The sequence below is a fragment of the Mytilus californianus genome, unplaced genomic scaffold (genome assembly GCF_021869535.1).
Source record: "Mytilus californianus isolate M0D057914Y unplaced genomic scaffold, xbMytCali1.0.p SCAF_4, whole genome shotgun sequence".
NCBI classification, from domain to species: Eukaryota; Metazoa; Mollusca; class Bivalvia; order Mytilida; family Mytilidae; genus Mytilus; species Mytilus californianus.
In genome coordinates, this window is record NW_026262690.1 from 32,989,969 (window position 1) to 33,011,847 (window position 21,879).

At 33.6% G+C, this 21,879-nt stretch overlaps 1 protein-coding gene across 1 annotated transcript in view; it reads right to left on the reverse strand.

Annotated features, from left to right (window-relative positions):
• The window catches only part of LOC127736906 (uncharacterized), a 176,149-nt gene extending 156,366 nt beyond the window's left edge, over window positions 1-19,783 (reverse strand). Inside the window, exon 1 of the mRNA XM_052247471.1 lies at window positions 19,517-19,783. Within this exon, the coding sequence (XP_052103431.1) occupies window positions 19,517-19,587 (71 nt within the window). The 5' untranslated portion in view covers window positions 19,588-19,783. The remainder of the gene's footprint in view (window positions 1-19,516) is intronic.
• Between the last annotated feature and the right edge of the window lie 2,096 nt (window positions 19,784-21,879).

A 21,879-nucleotide genomic window follows, 5' to 3' on the forward strand; every position in this document is an offset into this window, starting at 1 on the left:
GTACACGTCTAGAGTTTGGATATACAAATCGATTTTTAAACATGACAATCTCGATCCAAGTGCTGTTATCGAAATTACCAAATTCAGTGAAAATGTACAGAAATGATCCCCATCGAACATTGAAATGTTCACTCGAATGACAGACTATAAAAAAATGAATAGGCATGACATTTTGTAGTTAACGAATAGTTTTCGATGCTTAAACACAAATATTTACACATTTTTCATATTTTGAAATGCTATAGTCTGTTTCAAAAATGTACTTTTATACGAAAATGGTTTCATTTAAAACTGTTGTTCAAAATTCACCGTAGTAGTTACATATTGGATCGGTTTTGGTATCAATATAATCAGTACTTGATGACATACAAAGAATCATTGGAGAAAGTGGACATTATCTTCAGGCCCTTTTTAGCAATACCGCATTTACTCAAAAAATCTGAAATTTTTTTTTCCCATTTTTTGACTGGGGTCACCTCTGATAAAAAATTGTGAAAATTCAGAGAGTAATGCCAGAACGTTTTGAAGATGATTTTTGTGTGGCATATATATTTGTGCATATAACGAACTATGAATTGCATGATTCTAGAAAGTATTAAATACCGTATACAGCGTCGACATTTCTTTATCATAGTGCTCAAAAAGTGTCAAAAACAGTAATTTTACTTGATAATTGATGTGAAACCGTATTTTTTGGTGACAAATGAATTATTGATTAACTAGTTTTTAAGCTATAGTCTGTTTCATTTTTGTATTGCTTTTTACCTTAGAAGCATGGGTGGGTTCGACTTTTGACTTACTGTGGAGAGAATATGTCATTTTCTGAACTTCTGCTGATTTGTTTGAAAAAAGCACGTACACGTCTAGAGTTTGGATATACAAATCGATTTTTAAACATGACAATCTCGATCCAAGTGCTGTTATCGAAATTACCAAATTCAGTGAAAATGTACAGAAATGATCCCCATCGAACATTGAAATGTTCACTCGAATGACAGACTATAAAAAAATAAATAGGCATGACATTTTGTAGTTAACGAATAGTTTTCGATGCTTAAACACAAATATTTACACATTTTTCATATTTTGAAATGCTATAGTCTGTTTCAAAAATGTACTTTTATACGAAAATGGTTTCATTTAAAACTGTTGTTCAAAATTCACCGTAGTAGTTACATATTGGATCGGTTTTGGTATCAATATAATCAGTACTTGATGACATACAAAGAATCATTGGAGAAAGTGGACATTATCTTCAGGCCCTTTTTAGCAATACCGCATTTACTCAAAAAATCTGAAATTTTTTTTTCCCATTTTTTGACTGGGGTCACCTCTGATAAAAAATTGTGAAAATTCAGAGAGTAATGCCAGAACGTTTTGAAGATGATTTTTGTGTGGCATATATATTTGTGCATATAACGAACTATGAATTGCATGATTCTAGAAAGTATTAAATACCGTATAGGTTACAATACACCATTAGATTTTATGGGCGTAGCCATTTTATGAGCACAACATGGTATTCAGAATTAAGAGTATAGCTAATCCTGATTGGTTGATATGTGCGCCCGTTATTTTTTGTTATTAGAGACTTCGTGCATTCTGCATTATACCAAAGGCCAAATAAATTATTTTCCTTAGCCCTAACGGAACTGAGATGTCTTTTAAACGCTAGGATGAGACACGTATTTTTAAGTGCAAAATTGATAGGCATGGGAGATAAGTACAAATTACGCTCAGAAAAGCAACGCGAACCTATATTTTTTGGACCAAAAAATACTGTCCTAATAACTTTTCTTTAATTCTAGCAAGGTTTCGTTAAAAAAATCAACTTTCTGAAGTCTGTATCTCGAAAAAGGCTATCATTGTCGCCTATGGGGAAATTAATTGTTTATTTCAATCTATACAGCGTCGACATTTCTTTATCATAGTGCTCAAAAAGTGTCAAAAACAGTAATTTTACTTGATAATTGATGTGAAACCGTATTTTTTGGTGACAAATGAATTATTGATTAACTAGTTTTTAAGCTATAGTCTGTTTCATTTTTGTATTGCTTTTTACCTTAGAAGCATGGGTGGGTTCGACTTTTGACTTACTGTGGAGAGAATATGTCATTTTCTGAACTTCTGCTGATTTGTTTGAAAAAAGCACGTACACGTCTAGAGTTTGGATATACAAATCGATTTTTAAACATGACAATCTCGATCCAAGTGCTGTTATCGAAATTACCAAATTCAGTGAAAATGTACAGAAATGATCCCCATCGAACATTGAAATGTTCACTCGAATGACAGACTATAAAAAAATGAATAGGCATGACATTTTGTAGTTAACGAATAGTTTTCGATGCTTAAACACAAATATTTACACATTTTTCATATTTTGAAATGCTATAGTCTGTTTCAAAAATGTACTTTTATACGAAAATGGTTTCATTTAAAACTGTTGTTCAAAATTCACCGTAGTAGTTACATATTGGATCGGTTTTGGTATCAATATAATCAGTACTTGATGACATACAAAGAATCATTGGAGAAAGTGGACATTATCTTCAGGCCCTTTTTAGCAATACCGCATTTACTCAAAAAATCTGAAATTTTTTTTCCCCATTTTTTGACTGGGGTCACCTCTGATAAAAAATTGTGAAAATTCAGAGAGTAATGCCAGAACGTTTTGAAGATGATTTTTGTGTGGCATATATATTTGTGCATATAACGAACTATGAATTGCATGATTCTAGAAAGTATTAAATACCGTATACAGCGTCGACATTTCTTTATCATAGTGCTCAAAAAGTGTCAAAAACAGTAATTTTACTTGATAATTGATGTGAAACCGTATTTTTTGGTGACAAATGAATTATTGATTAACTAGTTTTTAAGCTATAGTCTGTTTCATTTTTGTATTGCTTTTTACCTTAGAAGCATGGGTGGGTTCGACTTTTGACTTACTGTGGAGAGAATATGTCATTTTCTGAACTTCTGCTGATTTGTTTGAAAAAAGCACGTACACGTCTAGAGTTTGGATATACAAATCGATTTTTAAACATGACAATCTCGATCCAAGTGCTGTTATCGAAATTACCAAATTCAGTGAAAATGTACAGAAATGATCCCCATCGAACATTGAAATGTTCACTCGAATGACAGACTATAAAAAAATGAATAGGCATGACATTTTGTAGTTAACGAATAGTTTTCGATGCTTAAACACAAATATTTACACATTTTTCATATTTTGAAATGCTATAGTCTGTTTCAAAAATGTACTTTTATACGAAAATGGTTTCATTTAAAACTGTTGTTCAAAATTCACCGTAGTAGTTACATATTGGATCGGTTTTGGTATCAATATAATCAGTACTTGATGACATACAAAGAATCATTGGAGAAAGTGGACATTATCTTCAGGCCCTTTTTAGCAATACCGCATTTACTCAAAAAATCTGAAATTTTTTTTTCCCATTTTTTGACTGGGGTCACCTCTGATAAAAAATTGTGAAAATTCAGAGAGTAATGCCAGAACGTTTTGAAGATGATTTTTGTGTGGCATATATATTTGTGCATATAACGAACTATGAATTGCATGATTCTAGAAAGTATTAAATACCGTATAGGTTACAATACACCATTAGATTTTATGGGCGTAGCCATTTTATGAGCACAACATGGTATTCAGAATTAAGAGTATAGCTAATCCTGATTGGTTGATATGTGCGCCCGTTATTTTTTGTTATTAGAGACTTCGTGCATTCTGCATTATACCAAAGGCCAAATAAATTATTTTCCTTAGCCCTAACGGAACTGAGATGTCTTTTAAACGCTAGGATGAGACACGTATTTTTAAGTGCAAAATTGATAGGCATGGGAGATAAGTACAAATTACGCTCAGAAAAGCAACGCGAACCTATATTTTTTGGACCAAAAAATACTGTCCTAATAACTTTTCTTTAATTCTAGCAAGGTTTCGTTAAAAAAATCAACTTTCTGAAGTCTGTATCTCGAAAAAGGCTATCATTGTCGCCTATGGGGAAATTAATTGTTTATTTCAATCTATACAGCGTCGACATTTCTTTATCATAGTGCTCAAAAAGTGTCAAAAACAGTAATTTTACTTGATAATTGATGTGAAACCGTATTTTTTGGTGACAAATGAATTATTGATTAACTAGTTTTTAAGCTATAGTCTGTTTCATTTTTGTATTGCTTTTTACCTTAGAAGCATGGGTGGGTTCGACTTTTGACTTACTGTGGAGAGAATATGTCATTTTCTGAACTTCTGCTGATTTGTTTGAAAAAAGCACGTACACGTCTAGAGTTTGGATATACAAATCGATTTTTAAACATGACAATCTCGATCCAAGTGCTGTTATCGAAATTACCAAATTCAGTGAAAATGTACAGAAATGATCCCCATCGAACATTGAAATGTTCACTCGAATGACAGACTATAAAAAAATGAATAGGCATGACATTTTGTAGTTAACGAATAGTTTTCGATGCTTAAACACAAATATTTACACATTTTTCATATTTTGAAATGCTATAGTCTGTTTCAAAAATGTACTTTTATACGAAAATGGTTTCATTTAAAACTGTTGTTCAAAATTCACCGTAGTAGTTACATATTGGATCGGTTTTGGTATCAATATAATCAGTACTTGATGACATACAAAGAATCATTGGAGAAAGTGGACATTATCTTCAGGCCTATTTTAGCAATACCGCATTTACTCAAAAAATCTGAAATTTTTTTTTCCCATTTTTTGACTGGGGTCACCTCTGATAAAAAATTGTGAAAATTCAGAGAGTAATGCCAGAACGTTTTGAAGATGATTTTTGTGTGGCATATATATTTGTGCATATAACGAACTATGAATTGCATGATTCTAGAAAGTATTAAATACCGTATAGGTTACAATACACCATTAGATTTTATGGGCGTAGCCATTTTATGAGCACAACATGGTATTCAGAATTAAGAGTATAGCTAATCCTGATTGGTTGATATGTGCGCCCGTTATTTTTTGTTATTAGAGACTTCGTGCATTCTGCATTATACCAAAGGCCAAATAAATTATTTTCCTTAGCCCTAACGGAACTGAGATGTCTTTTAAACGCTAGGATGAGACACGTATTTTTAAGTGCAAAATTGATAGGCATGGGAGATAAGTACAAATTACGCTCAGAAAAGCAACGCGAACCTATATTTTTTGGACCAAAAATACTGTCCTAATAACTTTTCTTTAATTATAGCAAGGTTTCGTTAAAAAAATCAACTTTCTGAAGTCTGTATCTCGAAAAAGGCTATCATTGTCGCCTATGGGGAAATTAATTGTTTATTTCAATCTATAGGGTTGTGCGTTCGCTACAAGATCGCCTTGAATTTAACATGTTCAACATAAATATATACAATCAGCCATGCAAAAAGGCATAACATTTGTGTCAACTAATTCTGCCTCTTTAAAGGTCAAATGAAAGTTAGTCATTTCACTCTACTATGGAATGAAATGAACGAGAGAACTTTTGACGTGGTATAATTATAATATAACTGTTTTTTATACTTATACTTAGTTTGTACTGCAAGCCGAAAAATCAACTTTGCTCTCTGGATGTCTCTTGGTTTTTGTTTTTGTTTTTGGTTTGTTTGCTATATTATTGACGTAAATAAAACCGACAACTCCTTTTATTCAGATATATAATTTGAGTTCTGTAAATTTCTAGACGTACGTAAGAATGAAAGACGAAAATGCAGGTTTGATAAATGGTCATCAAAGAGCGACACAATTAAAAACAAATAAAAATATAGCTATTACAGCTACAGCCATTTTTTTTTCTCTATTAAAACATATTTGATACTTTTTGCGCTATTGTCATATATAAAAAAAAATCTAACATTTTCATAAGCTTTCTGTGATTTCCCCGATTCACCATTATGATGTCATGCCACTTGCTATATGGATTCAGAAAACAAATTTACGAAATCTATGACCACACAATTGTAACTGTTTCTATCTTTATTAACAAAATTTAGCGTAAATATTTACAACTATAAAAATTAGTAACAGTGGTGGTCTATTCTGCCCGGAAAACAATGCGGACTAAATCTGTGTACAGTGCACGTGGCGGATCCAGTCTTTTTAAATGGGGGTTACCAACCAAGGATAAAGGGAGGGGATCCAACCGTATGTCCTTATTAACAAAAGGGGGTCCAAAATCCACACCCCCCATCCGCCACTGTGTGCACCACTGACATTAAATTTTACAAATATGCAAATCGATACTTGTTCTGTTAGGACAGTTTTCAATTTTATATAATAGAAGTAGGTGAATTATACAGCAGACATATTGGTTTTCTTGGTTTAGATAGAGGAATTGTCTACCCCCGATCAAGAATCTCATTAAATTATACAGATGTGCATACGTATTAGTCTAAAATATAATCTTTCATCTTATCAAATTTGAATCTCATGATTTTTGTAAAAAGGCGGAATTAAATTTCCAAAGTGATATTCAAACTTATTATTCAAAGACAAACTGACAATGCCATGGCAAAATAAAAAAAAGTCAAAATGACAAACTGTACAGATATGCTAACTTAGAATATATAGAACATACTTTATGACTTCATAACCATAGAAAGACAACGAAAGATCATATCATAAACAAAATTGTATTAAAAGGTCAATGATGAGAAAATTTTAACATTTGTTATACCTAGTACTTCATAATCTTTTTCTGAAAAGTTTTGTCGTCCTGAATATGCATGAAATGTTTGCCACTGGACATTAAGCAACCAACAATCAATTAATCTTTTGCTCTAAAAAATTAATTAAACAATATAAGCCACAATTGTATCCATCACTTGGTGTCTGTTTAGGGGCCAGCTGAAGCACGCCTCCGGGTGCGGGATTTTCTCGCTGTGTTGAAGACCCATTGGTGGCCTTCGGCTGTTTTCTGCTCTGTGTTCGGGTTGATGTCACTTTGACACATGCATTCCCCATTTCCATTCTCAATTTTGAATAGTATAAAAAGTTGTTTTATTTAAAAGAGACTTTGAATAATAACTTTAAAACACAGTTATGTTATAATTGAACGAGTTCATAAAAACTAGAAATAAAGGACTATATATATACTGGAGTAAAACCAAAAGTTTGTTCCGACACTAGACTTGTAGGCAACGGCTCAGATGTACTTATTTATACTGGATAACCTATATGTGTGTTCATAAAAATTACAGACTAATTTCCTCTATGTAAACACAAGGAGATGTGGTATATTAAGAATTGCTTATGAAACAACTATCCGTAAAGTTCAAATGAGGTGGACGAAAGCCACCAGAGACAACCGTACGGCCTTCTAAAAACCATTCCGTTAAGTTGGCTAATAACGGTCCCAACATGAAAAATATGAAATAATCAAACTCTGAGAAAACTAACGGATTTTACTCAGATCCATACATCTTGACACCTCAAACATGCGAACACTATATAATTTTAAACCTAACTGACTCGCAATTTTATAATAAACAATAATTATGAACTTTTTAAAATAAGTTATCCATGGGGAATACTTAAAAAATCATCTTATTCACGATGTAAAAATGAATATTTAAAACTTTTCCGTTATATGTTACCTGTGAAATGGCGCCAATATAGTTTTATTTTTTTGGCGCAAATGAAAGATTGATTTTTTTTCAAAATTGGCGCAAATGCAATGCACTCCCTCTTTGGAATCATTTAAAAAGGTAAAATTCACCTGTATTGGTATTGCTGGTGTATATTTGTCACACGTTCCATCTACAATATACGGAAATGACATGGCTGGGTATTGTAAAGTTACTGAAGGACGTTTAATGTCAAATTCATATCCCCGGGCGAAAACATGATTATTTACCGGTTTGTCAAAACGCCGTTTGTACACTTACCAAAGTGTATTGATCTTTCACGCTGTCTAGTCTAAGATTAAAAGTTTAGGCAATTTTTGTAGGTTTTTAAAGTGAACGGAAAATGAGCTTTGCAACAGTGTCTCTAACGATAAAAAAAAATAATGTGGTCCGTCAATATGACATATCACAGAGGCAGGTATAAAAATTTGTAAAATTGGCTTAAATATTTCATTTAACAGCAATTTGTAGAACTGATTATTTTGATCCCTCGAATACGTGTAAAATAATGAGTATTTATATTATTTAGATTCTTTCATATAATTGTTTTTGTTTATTGTATTCACGAATTTTATATAAACTCATGACGTTTAGACCTTGACATTTCGTGTAGACACCTGGGGCGTGTTTTATTGGTCTATTCTGCACATCCCCAGAATGTCTTCTGGTGAAGAGTCCAAAAAAAATGAATCTGGAGATAACCTGGAGATATTCTACGGAAGATCAATAAAACAAAAATTCAATTTGCCGTCGAATATAGCAGATTTTTGCTATGTTGGATGACATATTAAATGAAGTTTACGATGATTTTATAGAAAATTAAGATACGTCCGGTAGACATGACTGTAAAAGTGTGCTCTGTTCGTGACATGCTTCTTTGTTCTTTCCTCTAACTCAATTTTGCTAGACAAATCAGGCGTAAACCCCCACTATTTGATTTTTAAGAATAATCTTAAACTGCACAAAAATTCGTCAATGTTTGTCTCGAATATGATCAAAAAGGACATCTTGTCTATTCAATTTTTTTAAAGTAACCAAACTGGATTATTTTTGTATAAAGCAAAGATATCGGAAAGTTCTCAAAATCATTTTTCTCTGGTGGTCCTTGAAAAAAATCTTCTGGTCCTAACTATTATTTCTATTGCATAATTTCGATGGTCAAAACCTTCGGACCACCACTTTTCAAAAATTTTCATTGTATATGGATCTATATGCAAGTATATATATACAATGTATACCAGACATTTCTCAGACTGTTTTTTCTTCTTTTTTTTTAATAAATCCGTTGGTTGTGTACTGATTGATACTTCAGTCTTGGAGAACAAGATTTATTTCAGTACTATAGTTGTAATTAGCTTTGAGCAAACTTCCAGTAATTGCCGCTGAAATAGATATAAGAAGATGTGGTATGAGTGCCAATGAGACAACTCTCCATCCAAGTCAAAATTTATAAAAGTAAACCATTATAGGTCAAGTACGGTCTTCAACACGGAGCCTTGGCTCACACCGAACAGTAAGCTATAAAGGGCCCCAAAAAATTACTAGTGTAAAACCATTCAAACGGGAAAACCAACGGTCTAATCTATATAAAAAACGAGAAACGAGAAACACTTATGAACCACATCAACAAACGACAACTACTGAACATCAGATTCCTGACTTAGGACAGGTGCAAACAAATGCAGCGGGTTTAAACGTTTTAATGGTACCAAACCTTCACCCTTTTTCTGAAACAATAGTGTAACATCACAACATAGAAAGACACACTATAAAATATCAAATGAAATAGCTTAACCCAATCAAAGGACATATTAACACCACTGAACATACACTGAACAAATAAATTTGACCTATGACACAATGTAAATACAAAATAAATAAACTAAGGGAAGAATAATAAAAGTAACATGTTATATCGGTAAGAAATGTTAAACAATTAAAGAAAAACAATATGCTCGAACAAAAATACCATCCATTTGCAATAACTTTAAACACAGGTAAATGAAAATAATTTTGTTGTTAGGTATACGTGTACAGTACCAATAGAGAAAGGAAATATTATTACAAAATAAATAATGTTGATGTTCATAGTACGAAGTGAAAATTTATAGTTATACCAAACACTTATCAAAGCTGGTATATAGACCAGATATAATAAATACCCTTATTTCGGTGCTTTGTGTCTATTGTCTTAATGTAAGTTTTTTTGTGTGTGTCTCGTACCGATCTTTTGAGTTAATCTAATTGCAATTGATTTGTGCAGGTTGTTCTAATATTGTTCTGTTACACCACTGTCCCAGCCTCGGGGAGGGTTAAGCGCTCACAAACATGTTATTGTACTGTTACACCACTGTCCCAGGTTAGGGGGCTGGTTGGGCCGGATCCCGCTAACATGTTTAACCCCGCCACATTCTGTATGTATGCTCTGTCCAAAGTCAAAGTCAAATGTAATTCAGTGGTTGTCGTTTTTTGCTGTGTTACATATTTGTTTTTCGTTCATTTTTTTTTTTGTACATTAATTAGACCGTTAGTTTTCTCGTTTGAATTGTTTTACATTTGTGATTTCGGGGCCTTTTATAGCTGACTATGCGGTATGGGCTTTGCTTATTGTTGAATGCCGTACGGTGACCTATAGCTGTTAATTGCTGTGTCATTTGGTCTCTTCTGGAGGGTTGTCTCATTGGCAATCTTCGTTTTTATATCAACCCTGCCATATTCTGTGTGTGTCTATCCCAAGTCAGGAGCCTGTAGTTTAGTTGTTGTCGTTGGTTCATGTCTCGACTCATATTTAATATTTTGTAAATTATTTTGTTATGTATAATTAGGCCGTAAGTTTTCTCGTTTGAATGGTATCGCACACTTTTCACGTCGGGCCTTTTGACAGTATCGGGTTTTGTCATTGTTGAAGGCCTTAATTACGGTTGTCTATAATTGCTTACATCCACTTCATATTTGAACTCCGGTGGATAGTTGCCTCATTAGCAATCATACATTTCTTCGTTTTTATTTATTTACCTGACTTTTAAACTCGTGTTTTGAACCGAGTCCTGAACATGCATGACATATTTGTCACTGGGCGTTAATAATTAGTAACAAACAATCAACCAATTAAACTTGTGTTAAATAAGAAGAAAAACCATTTGATATTCATTCATTTAGTGGGGTGGGCTGGTAATTAAGAGCTGAAAAATATGCATAATAAGCGACAGATTAAAAATGTTAATAATGCCCTCTATAAATTTAAACTGACCACCACGGAATAGCCCAACTTAGTGTTGAAAGTAGCGTTAAACACCAATCAATCAAAATCCCGTCCCTAGAATATCAAATAGTCGTCCCTTAACTTTTATTGTCCGTGTAGTTCTTATATTTATCCAGCTTATCGTCATACAGGGATGTCCTATTAAGACTGTCATACCATAAAAACGTTTATAACACAGCTCACATTCCAATATATCTGCATTCATAAATTTATTAATGTCATTTAGACTAAACGTCGCCATGTTTGTTATGTGCCTCTGCCGTCTAAACTACCTATCAAAAACGAAGAGGTGGAAGAGGGCCAGAAGATCTTCCCTATGCAAAAAAACAGAAATGGACCTCTTCTGGCTCACTACCGAAGAACAAAAAAACACGCCCGTGTTTCTTGTTGAAGACTGATTTACCCGGTACGTCTAAACACCACCTAGGCCGCCTTGGTGCACTAAGCTCTGAAAAGTGCACTAAGCCCATGATGGAACAGTCATATAAGTACCAAGGTCATTCAGTATGATAATGTTGTAAATAAAGAGCATATATTTAAATTTTGGTGTAAATGTATTTAGAAATGAAAGAGTTATAAACATTTTACATGGCACGCGCCGACTTTTGTATAATGTGTCCAGTTATCATAGTGTTGATTGAATCCACCGAAGCTTGACGCGTTCATATAAACCAATACCAATATCTTTATTCCCATAACCATTGCAGATACATAGGTACAGAGAGAGTGCAAAATATGTACATGAATATGCATCTATTTACAAAACATATATACAATACAGTGGTTTCCAAATAATATACATTTTAGCTAGGAGGACCCACATGTTTATTTATACACTTTATAAACTTACATAATCTTTTTAGCTCTGAATTTTTGTTTAATTTGCTCATCAATTTTCTAAACTTTAGTGTATTAACATACTAGTAAGCCAAATAGTACTTATCAAGGTGTAATTTTCTACTGTCGTTAAAAAATGGACATTCTAGCAGATAATGAAATTCGTCTCCAATGCTACCAATATTACAAAGATGACATTTTCTATCATTTCTATTAACATTATTCCACCTCCCTGTCTCTATTGAGAGTCTGTAGTTTGTGGTTCTATATCTACATAAAATAATACTTTCGTGCATATCCAACATTTCAAAATATTTTTTTTCAAAATTTAATTCTAACTTAAAATTCTATAATTTACTGATTATGTAGACTCTTGAAATTGTGTATTCCACAACTGTTTGTATTGGTCTTGTAATCGCAACTTTAGTGCATTTTTTAATCATATATCATTACCAAAACATTGAGAAATCCAAATATTTGAAAAACCACATTCATCCAATATATTTTTAACTTCACTCACAAAAAATGTACATACATTATTAACAGTAATTAGTGTTTTTAATAGTGTATATGCGATAGAAGATAACTTAGTCTCTTTAGCAGATACTAATTTACACCAATAAGATACTATTTTTAATTTAAAGGATATCTACCAAGTTCTCCGTATACCATATAGCTAGGTGTGGAATTTTCAGTTTCAAAAGAAGTTTACAGAATTTCTGATGGATTCTTTCTATAATTTCAACATCACCATGCCCCCAAATTTCACATCCATACAAAAGTATGGGTTTCACAACTTTATAGAACAGATCTAAGTGACACTGAGTGGAAAGATTATGTATGCGGCCTGATTTCAACACCTTAAACATAGCTTGTGTGGCTTTTTCTGCTAGGTGTTTCTGTGCTATTTTAGTATTACCAGTTCTAGATAATAATATGCCCAAATAGTTAAATTCTTTTAATATTTTCAATGTCAGTGCCGTCTATAGCTATATAAAAATGTAAATTTGACGGCATTCTGCCTCTAGAAAAAATCATCACTTTAGTTAACTTTAAGCTTCCAAATATTACAGTATTCACTGAAAGAATCCAGCTGTTTCTGTAAATCATCAGCACTTTCTGCCAGTAGTACTATGTCGTCTGAACTAAGGATATGAATGGAAAGGTCAAATATGCACCAAGATCGTAAATTAAGATTGATTATTATAATGTAAACAAATATGTTCAAAGTTGGTTCGAAAATCTTAAGAGATTTAAAAGTTATCATAAAAAAGAAGATGTGGTATGATTGCCAATGAGACAACTCTCCACAAGAGACCAAATGACACAGAAATTAACAACTATAGGTCACCGTACGGCCTTCAACAATGAGCAAAGTCCATACCGTACAGTCAGCTATAAAAGGCCCCGAAATGACAATGTAAAACAATTCAAACGAGAAAACTAACGGCCTAATTTATGTACAAAAAATGAACAAAAAACAAATATGTAACACATAAACAAACAACAACCACTGAATTACAGGCTCCTGACTTGGGACAGGCACATACATACAGAATGTGGAGTTAAACATGTTAGCGGGATCCCAACCCTCCCCCTAACCTGGGACAGTGGTGTAACAGTACAACATAAGAACGAACTATAAAAATCAGTTGAAAGAGGCTTAACTCATCAGATGGATAAAAATACAAATACTACAAATACAAGTTAACATTTTTACGGGGCACGCGCTCTTCTTGTGTAATGTCTGATCACCTTGAAAATTGATCCAACCAATCTTTAACTTGTGAATTATGTTTCCTTGATGCTAAGTAGTAATGATAAAAGGGCTGTTGATCTTTTCTTTGATGCTTTGTTAGAAAAAATATATTTGGAAAAAGTGATTGTTTAATTGCGCTATTTGAAATAAAAACAGTGAAACAATAGAAATTGGCTTTTACTCAAAGACATATCTGATTTACCTATGGCGTTTTTGTCGTTTGGTTGCTGTCAAATTGAAGTTTATTCCACATCTCCTATAGTTTGAGTTCTGTTTGATTACTTTTTATTACCGTCTCCTCGGAGACGGTATTAAGAGTTGAACGATGGACAGTCTGCGGGCTGAAGGCTTTCTTACTACCTAATTGGAAGATATTACTGACGCTGTCATAATTAAATTTCGTTCATTGGTTGGGACAATTCAAACCTAGTAAATGTCTTTTAATCCCGTAGAGTGTCGGATCTGAACTCTTTATTTTAGTAAATAGATTTGCCTGGTTACCAATCATGCATATCGGTACACAGGTAACACTTATCTATAAATAGCCAAATCTCCTGAAGATTTGTAAACACACACGTGATTATTTCATGTTACGTACATTTTATACGCGAAAACATAAGAAAACTTTTAGGAAAATGCCTTTTTCTTAGGTTATATTTATTTATACTCAGTAAGATTTGATTTGATTTGATTTTTGGTGTTTTAACGCCACTTTTAAGCACCGCTTTTGGGCTATTTCGAGGCGGCCAGTTTTTATTGGTGGAGGAAGCCGGAGCGCCCGGAGAAAACCACCGACCTTCGATAGGAAAACTGACAATCCTAGTCAATTAAGAGTGGAGTCGAGTGCACCCGCACGAGCGGGGTTCGAACTCACAACCACAGTGTTGACTGGCTAGTGATTACAGTAGTAACTACTTAGACCACTCGGCCACCGAGGCCCCCTACTCAGTAAGATAATCTAAAGGCAACACAAACATTTTAAAACAGAGATATCAAATAATTTCTGTTCGATTAATATTAATTTACACAAGAATTTTTATCTCAGGGGGCGGGGGCGGCGGCGGCGGCACTTCGACCTTTCTATGGCAGAGGTGAGCAGCTGAAACATCCAATAGCTCACCCTTTATATATATATATATATATATAGAGAGAGAGAGAGAGAGAGAGAGAGAGAGAGAGAGAGAGAGAGAGTCTATAAGAATCTACCAACCAGTAAACTTAATAGGTTTTGGATCATCAAAATTGACAATACTACACAAACAGGGAAAATTATATGAGTCTAAAAGATTGTGTAACAATACCGATAAATAGATGGAAAACAAAACACTAAAAATTGTTGAATATCATCGCACAAAGATGGAAAAACTGAACAGATGATATAAATTATACAATAATTGCAAATATTTCGGCTCAACAAATGGCCTTCCTCAGTGTTAAAAGTTTTAACAATACTGATATATAATGTATAAGGTGTAAACATAGATCAGTAATAATACAGGTAAGTTTTGGTCGATTGATTTTAATCCAAAATCCTGAATATCATAATATAAACATTAGACTGTAAATTTAATTATTTCTTTCTATTGATTCTATCTGGATGGAGGACACCCAGTGTTTTTATCCAAAACTTCTCCCGATTCTCTCTTTGCCTATTTTGCCATGTACAATCCTGTTCGATCACAAGGATCTTCATGTGATCAAAATCTTTCAGATTGTGATCTGGTAACCTGAAGTGTTGGCTGACAGGAATATACGGTTTTTTTGTGAGGTCACTCCTGTGGCCATTAAGGCGTTTGTGAAATGGCTGCATAGATTCACCAACATATTGGAGACCACATATAGGACACTCAAGAACGTAAATCACGTTTGAGCTTTTGCAGTTGACATTGCAGAAGATCTTGTATGTCTTTTCTGTGGTCTTACTGTGAAATGTTGATGAATGCTGCAATTGGTTGCAACATTTGTAGCGCTTATCCCCACAAGGCTGGCAATTACCTACAGTATGGTTAGGTTTGGAAAGGTGAGCTCGGACAAGTATATTTCTCAGGCTGTTAGGTTGCTTGAAGGCAATCATGGGAGGCTCAGGAAAGATTTTGGATAACTTAGAATGTTTCTCGACTGCTGTCCAATGATCACGAATGGTCTTGAAACTATTTCTCAGGCATGGATGGTAGGTGAGCACACATGGGATTCTTTTACTTTTCTGTTTTTCTTTGTAAGTTAGCAGACTGCTTCTGGGGATGGATTCCGCTTTTCGAAAACTATTTTTGATGTTTTTGTGTTTATATCCCCTTCTTTTCAAATGTCATTTGAGCTGCCCCAGACGTTGTTTTGTAGTGTCTTCAGAGGAGCAGATTCGCCTTATTCTGAGAGCTTGGCTGTATGGAATGCTCTTCGTGCAGTGTGGAGGATGGCAACTTTCAGGCGACAAGTATTGATGAGTATCTGTAGGTTTAGAGTATATATCTGTGTTTATTATACCTACAGAGAGGGTGCTAGATGTATCAAGGAAGTTTATGGTGGAATTAGATGTTTCATGGGTGAATTTGATGGTAGGGTGTTGATTGTTAGCATTTGTTATAAAAGTTTGTAATTCTTGGTCTCCCTTGTCCCATTTCATGTCAACGTCATCAATGAATCGATACCAGGAAAGCGGTTTTTCGATGGAGCACTCCAGCAGTTGCTTTTCAACTTTACCCATGAATATATTGGCATAAGATGGAGCCATTTTTGTACCCATAGCAGTGCCATTTGTCTGTAAATAGAAATTCTCCTTGGAATGTGAAGTTCAAGGAGAACACTATTTACAGACAAATGGCACTGCTATGGGTACAAAAATGGCTCCATTAATGCCAATATATTCATGGGTAAAGTTGAAAAGCAACTGCTGGAGTGCTCCATCGAAAAACCGCTTTCCTGGTATCGATTCATTGATGACGTTGACATGAAATGGGACAAGGGAGACCAAGAATTACAAACTTTTATAACAAATGCTAACAATCAACACCCTACCATCAAATTTCACCCATGAAACATCTAATTCCACCATAAAATTCCTTGATACATCTAGCACCCTCTCTGTAGGTATAATAAACACAGATATATACTCTAAACCTACAGATACTCATCAATACTTGTCGCCTGAAAGTTGCCATCCTCCACACTGCACGAAGAGCATTCCATACAGCCAAGCTCTCAGAATAAGGCGAATCTGCTCCTCTGAAGACACTGCAAAACAACGTCTGGGGCAGCTCAAAGGACATTTGAAAAGAAGGGAATATAAACACAAAAACATCAAAAATAGTTTTCGAAAAGCGGAATCCATCCCCAGAAGCAGTCTGCTAACTTACAAAGAAAAACAGAAAAGTAAAAGAATCCCATGTGTGCTCACCTACCATCCATGCCTGAGAAATAGTTTCAAGACCATTCGTGATCATTGGACAGCAACCGAGAAACATTCTAAGTTATCCAATATCTTTCCTGAGCCTCCCATGATTGCCTTCAAACAACCTAACAGCCTGAGAAATATACTTGTCCGTGCTTACCTTTCCAAACCTAACCATACTGTAGGTAATTGCCAGCCTTGTGGGGATAAGCGCTGCAAATGTTGCAACCAATTGCAGCATTCATCAACATTTCACAGTAAGACCACAGAAAAGACATACAAGATCTTCTGCAATGTCAACTGCAAAAGCTCAAACGTGATTTACGTTCTTGAGTGTCCTATATGTGGTCTCCAATATGTTGGTGAATCTATGCAGCCATTTCACAAACGCCTTAATGGCCACAGGAGTGACCTCACAAAAAAACCGTATATTCCTGTCAGCCAACACTTCAGGTTACCAGATCACAATCTGAAAGATTTTGATCACATGAAGATCCTTGTGATCGAACAGGATTGTACATGGCAAAATAGGCAAAGAGAGAATCGGGAGAAGTTTTGGATAAAAACACTGGGTGTCCTCCATCCAGATGGAATCAATAGAAAGAAATAATTAAATTTACAGTCTAATGTTTATATTATGATATTCAGGATTTTGGATTAAAATCAATCGACCAAAACTTACCTGTATTATTACTGATCTATGTTTACACCTTATACATTATATATCAGTATTGTTAAAACTTTTAACACTGAGGAAGGCCATTTGTTGAGCCGAAATATTTGCAATTATTGTATAATTTATATCATCTGTTCAGTTTTTCCATCTTTGTGCGATGATATTCAACACTTTTTAGTGTTTTGTTTTCCATCTATTTATCGGTATTGTTACACAATCTTTTAGACTCATATATATATATATAAACAAGTCTAAATTGAAAACAACGTTCAAACCTATGATTGCGTTGGATAAAAACCGCAATTTTTATACGTGTGAATGAAAAAAACAAATTTCTTGGTAGAGGGGTCTAAATACAGCACAAACAACATTTTCCAAAAGACCAAATGAGTGAAAAAGTATATTTTAACAAAACGCATTTGACTAGCAGGTCGAACAACTGATGTTCTTAAACCCTGCTGACTGCCATTGGCGATTGACAAATAAACGGATATCAAGATGTAACAATTAGATCTTATCATTAATTTATTACCAAACAGAATACAATAAACTTGCGGAAAAGATGGTATACCGCAAACATGAGGTGCAAACATTTGTACACCATATCCGGATTTCGACAATTAATGTCTCTTCAGTGATTTTAGGAATCGAAACGGTATTTGGAAGGCCATATAATTTACCTCAATTTAGGATAGACTCTTGAATTTTGAAAGAGTCAAAATAGGATGAACGGATCATATAAGTCCGAAGGCAAATATAATACAAGCCCAAACGAAAAAATATAAACAAGTCTAAATTGAAAACAACGTTCAAACCTATGATTGCGTTGGATAAAAACCGCAATTTGTATACGTGTGCATGCAAAACAAATTTCTTGGTAGAGGGGTCTAAATACAGCACAAACAACATTTTCCAAAAGACCAAATGAGTGAAAAAGTATATTTTAACAAAACGCATTTGACTATATATATTGAATGATAAAAGAACATACATGCAGTTACCCTAGCTATCATATATTTTTTACAATAAGTATATATACCTGCACATAGCTATCATTGTTACGCTATTTCATGGGGAGATACTAGTAAATAGATTTGACAAAGATCTTAAACATTTACGAAAGTGATTTTAGAGACATATATACACAATCTCTGGTGATTTTAATTGCATCTGTAAAAAAATATCGACATCTGATTAGTTTCAGATTCAATCATCAACCTTGTCTTATATTTCACCTAAATTTCTCGACCTCATGCAATTTCATGAAGCTTCAAACAGTGACCTATCCCAGCGACTCATCCTTTCCACTCATTACATAATAAGTGCCCCCACACACACCCCAAGATCGTTTGGCTGAGTTGGATGTTGTCTAGATCTACCTAGCTAGCTCTTCCTAGCAAGATATAGCAGAGGTTGAAGAACAGAAGACTAAAAATATATCTAAAAGGGAATATAAGAAGAGCAAAAAACTACTCTCAGACGATGTATGCTAACATATTTTAAGCAATGTTTAATTTCTATGAATGATTTTAAAGGAGATGTGAAGTATACATAATTAATTTAGACAGCAACCCAATTAAGCAACAAACAAAACGTGACAATTTACTTCTAAAGTTCAATCTACGGTCTTCTTCAATGGACATGTCATTACAACATTTTAAAGTTTTTTATCCTCCCAAGTCTAACTATAATATATAGAATAGTTGTGAATATGTGAGCCAAAATTAGTTCCTGTGAAAAAAGTTCCAGTGGAACAAATATCACAGGAAATATATTCTGGGAGAACTTTTTTCACAGATAATTTCTATATGATTTGTTCCATCTCTATAAAATAAGTTCCACAATTTACCTGGTGAAATAAGTTCTGGGTTTGTGAAATTTGTTCCTTACCTAGTGAAATAAGTTCCAGGTTTGTAAGATTTGTTCCTTACCTGGTGAAATAAGTTCCTTGTCTGTGAAATATGTTCCACTGGTTATACAAGTTATCTTTTATACTGAGCATTGTTATCAGTGAGCTTAAAGTTATAATTCAAGTACATTATAAAAACATGTATTATATTGATAATGTAATAAATAAAAGGTGTAAACATCCAATATGGATTCTGTGGAGTATAGCAAAATGTTTAATTACATTATCCATACAAAAATATCCAAATGACAATAATTTAATGAGGCAGATAAGCGAAGAATAAGAAAAATCCGTCAGAATTTTTTTTTAGATCAATCATTTATTTATGAATATTGCAATTCAACATATGTTACTTCATATCAGAATTTGTAGATAAACTGTTATCACAGAAATATGTCTCATCCTTTTGTAATTTTAATTATGCAAATGTTGAAATTAAAATAGCAATACTTTAACATGTTTCATAAGTTATGCAAATATTCAAAGTCAATGAACCATGACTGAGGTACATGGCTAAACAATTTCCATGTAAATGAGATGTGCCAAAGCTAATACAACTGCATACCAAATACATTGAATTATTATAAGTCGTTCCCTTTAAACAAACCTAAACACAAACATTAACTTATAAACTATGTAAAAGTTTCAAAGTCAATGAACCATGAAGAGGGGGTGAGGCTATATAATATCCATGGAAACGATAATTGCAAATGCCAATAAATTTGCATACCAAATATCGTTTACTTAACATTAGCAGTTCATCTTAAACTGATCTAATCACAAACTAATACATGTAAACTAAGCAAAAGTTTCTAAGTCGATAGACAATGACTGAGGGGGCGGGGCCAAATATTCTCCATGGTAATGAGATGTGCTAATGCTTATACAACTGAATACCAATTAACATTTGCCTACCCTAAATGGTTCCCCTTGAACTGACCTAATCACAAACTAATACATGTTAACTTAGCAAAATTCACAAAGTCAATAGACCATGACTAAGGGAGCCAAATAATCTCCATGGAAATAAGATATGCCAATGCTTATACAACTGCATACCAAATATCATTGACCTACCACTAGTGATTCCTCATAAACTGACCTAATCACAAACTAATACATGTAAAATAAGCAAAAGTTTCAAAGTCAATAGACCATGACTGAGGGGGGCAGGGCCAAATAATCTCCATGGAAATGAGATGTGCCAATGCTAATACAACTGCATACCAAATATGATTGACCTACCACTTGTGGTTCGCCATAAACTAGACCTAATCACAAACTAATACATTGTTGACGACGCCGCTGCCGCCGACGCCGGAAACAGCATACCTATGTCTCGCTTTTTGACTCAGTCAAGGCGAGACAAAAAATGAAATAGTGTGTTTTAAATATTTATCGCAGTTGTTAATCATAGTTGTGCATTTGTTTTTTAATCATATTATCTACGTACAATATATATGCTGACTTAATTTGAATTTCTCAAAGATTTACCTTATTTTGAACGTTGTCGTGTTGTTTAAAGACTTCAATGTTGAATATTAAACTTGTCAGGTACAACTATAGAATGTTTTGCTTGATATAAAGTTAATGCATCATGTTAATCTATAACACCCGAAACTTATTTAACATTTAGTAAAAATATTAGTTCCGGAACAAATCTTACAGTGCTGGAACATATTTTTTTTAAATATATATTCCGGGTAAAAAATTTCTGTGATATAAATTCCGGTGGAACATATTTCCTATGAAATAAGTTCCAGCGGAACAAATGTCACGCCGGAACATTTTTTTTGTTACAAAAAATAATCTTAATAGCAAAAAATAATTCAGATATTACTTGGAACTATGAGCAGGGTCAGGAACAAACTTCTAATGTTTGTTTTGAGGTTTATTGACTATTTATACTAGACATGCTAAATGAGAGAAAGAGAAATAAAAGAAAATTATAAATTTAAAAGACGAAAATACTGTTGGCACCTTAAAAGATTATTCTTAATTGTATGTTTTCTACAAGAATTGTAAAAACAAGTATAAACATACATATACTATGATCATAAAACAAAAAGACATTTATATGTCAACATACGAACGGTCTCCCACAAAAGATTATGTCAATTCAGTATGTCAAGCTTTTAAGGGTAAGTATGATAAGGGCCTTATTCGTCATCCAACATTAAATGGTATAGTAAATAAATATGAAGATACGTACAAGTAAAACAATAACAAAAGATACAGTATCAAGCTGTATGCTTGATTAAGTTTTGGTCAAATTTGTTGATTCTCTTATGTTGATGGCCTCATAGTGAACTTAAAGTAGCTTTGCAGAACTTATCACCTTCTTAATAACCAACGACGTCTATTATGATTTGAAAAAAAATGGCG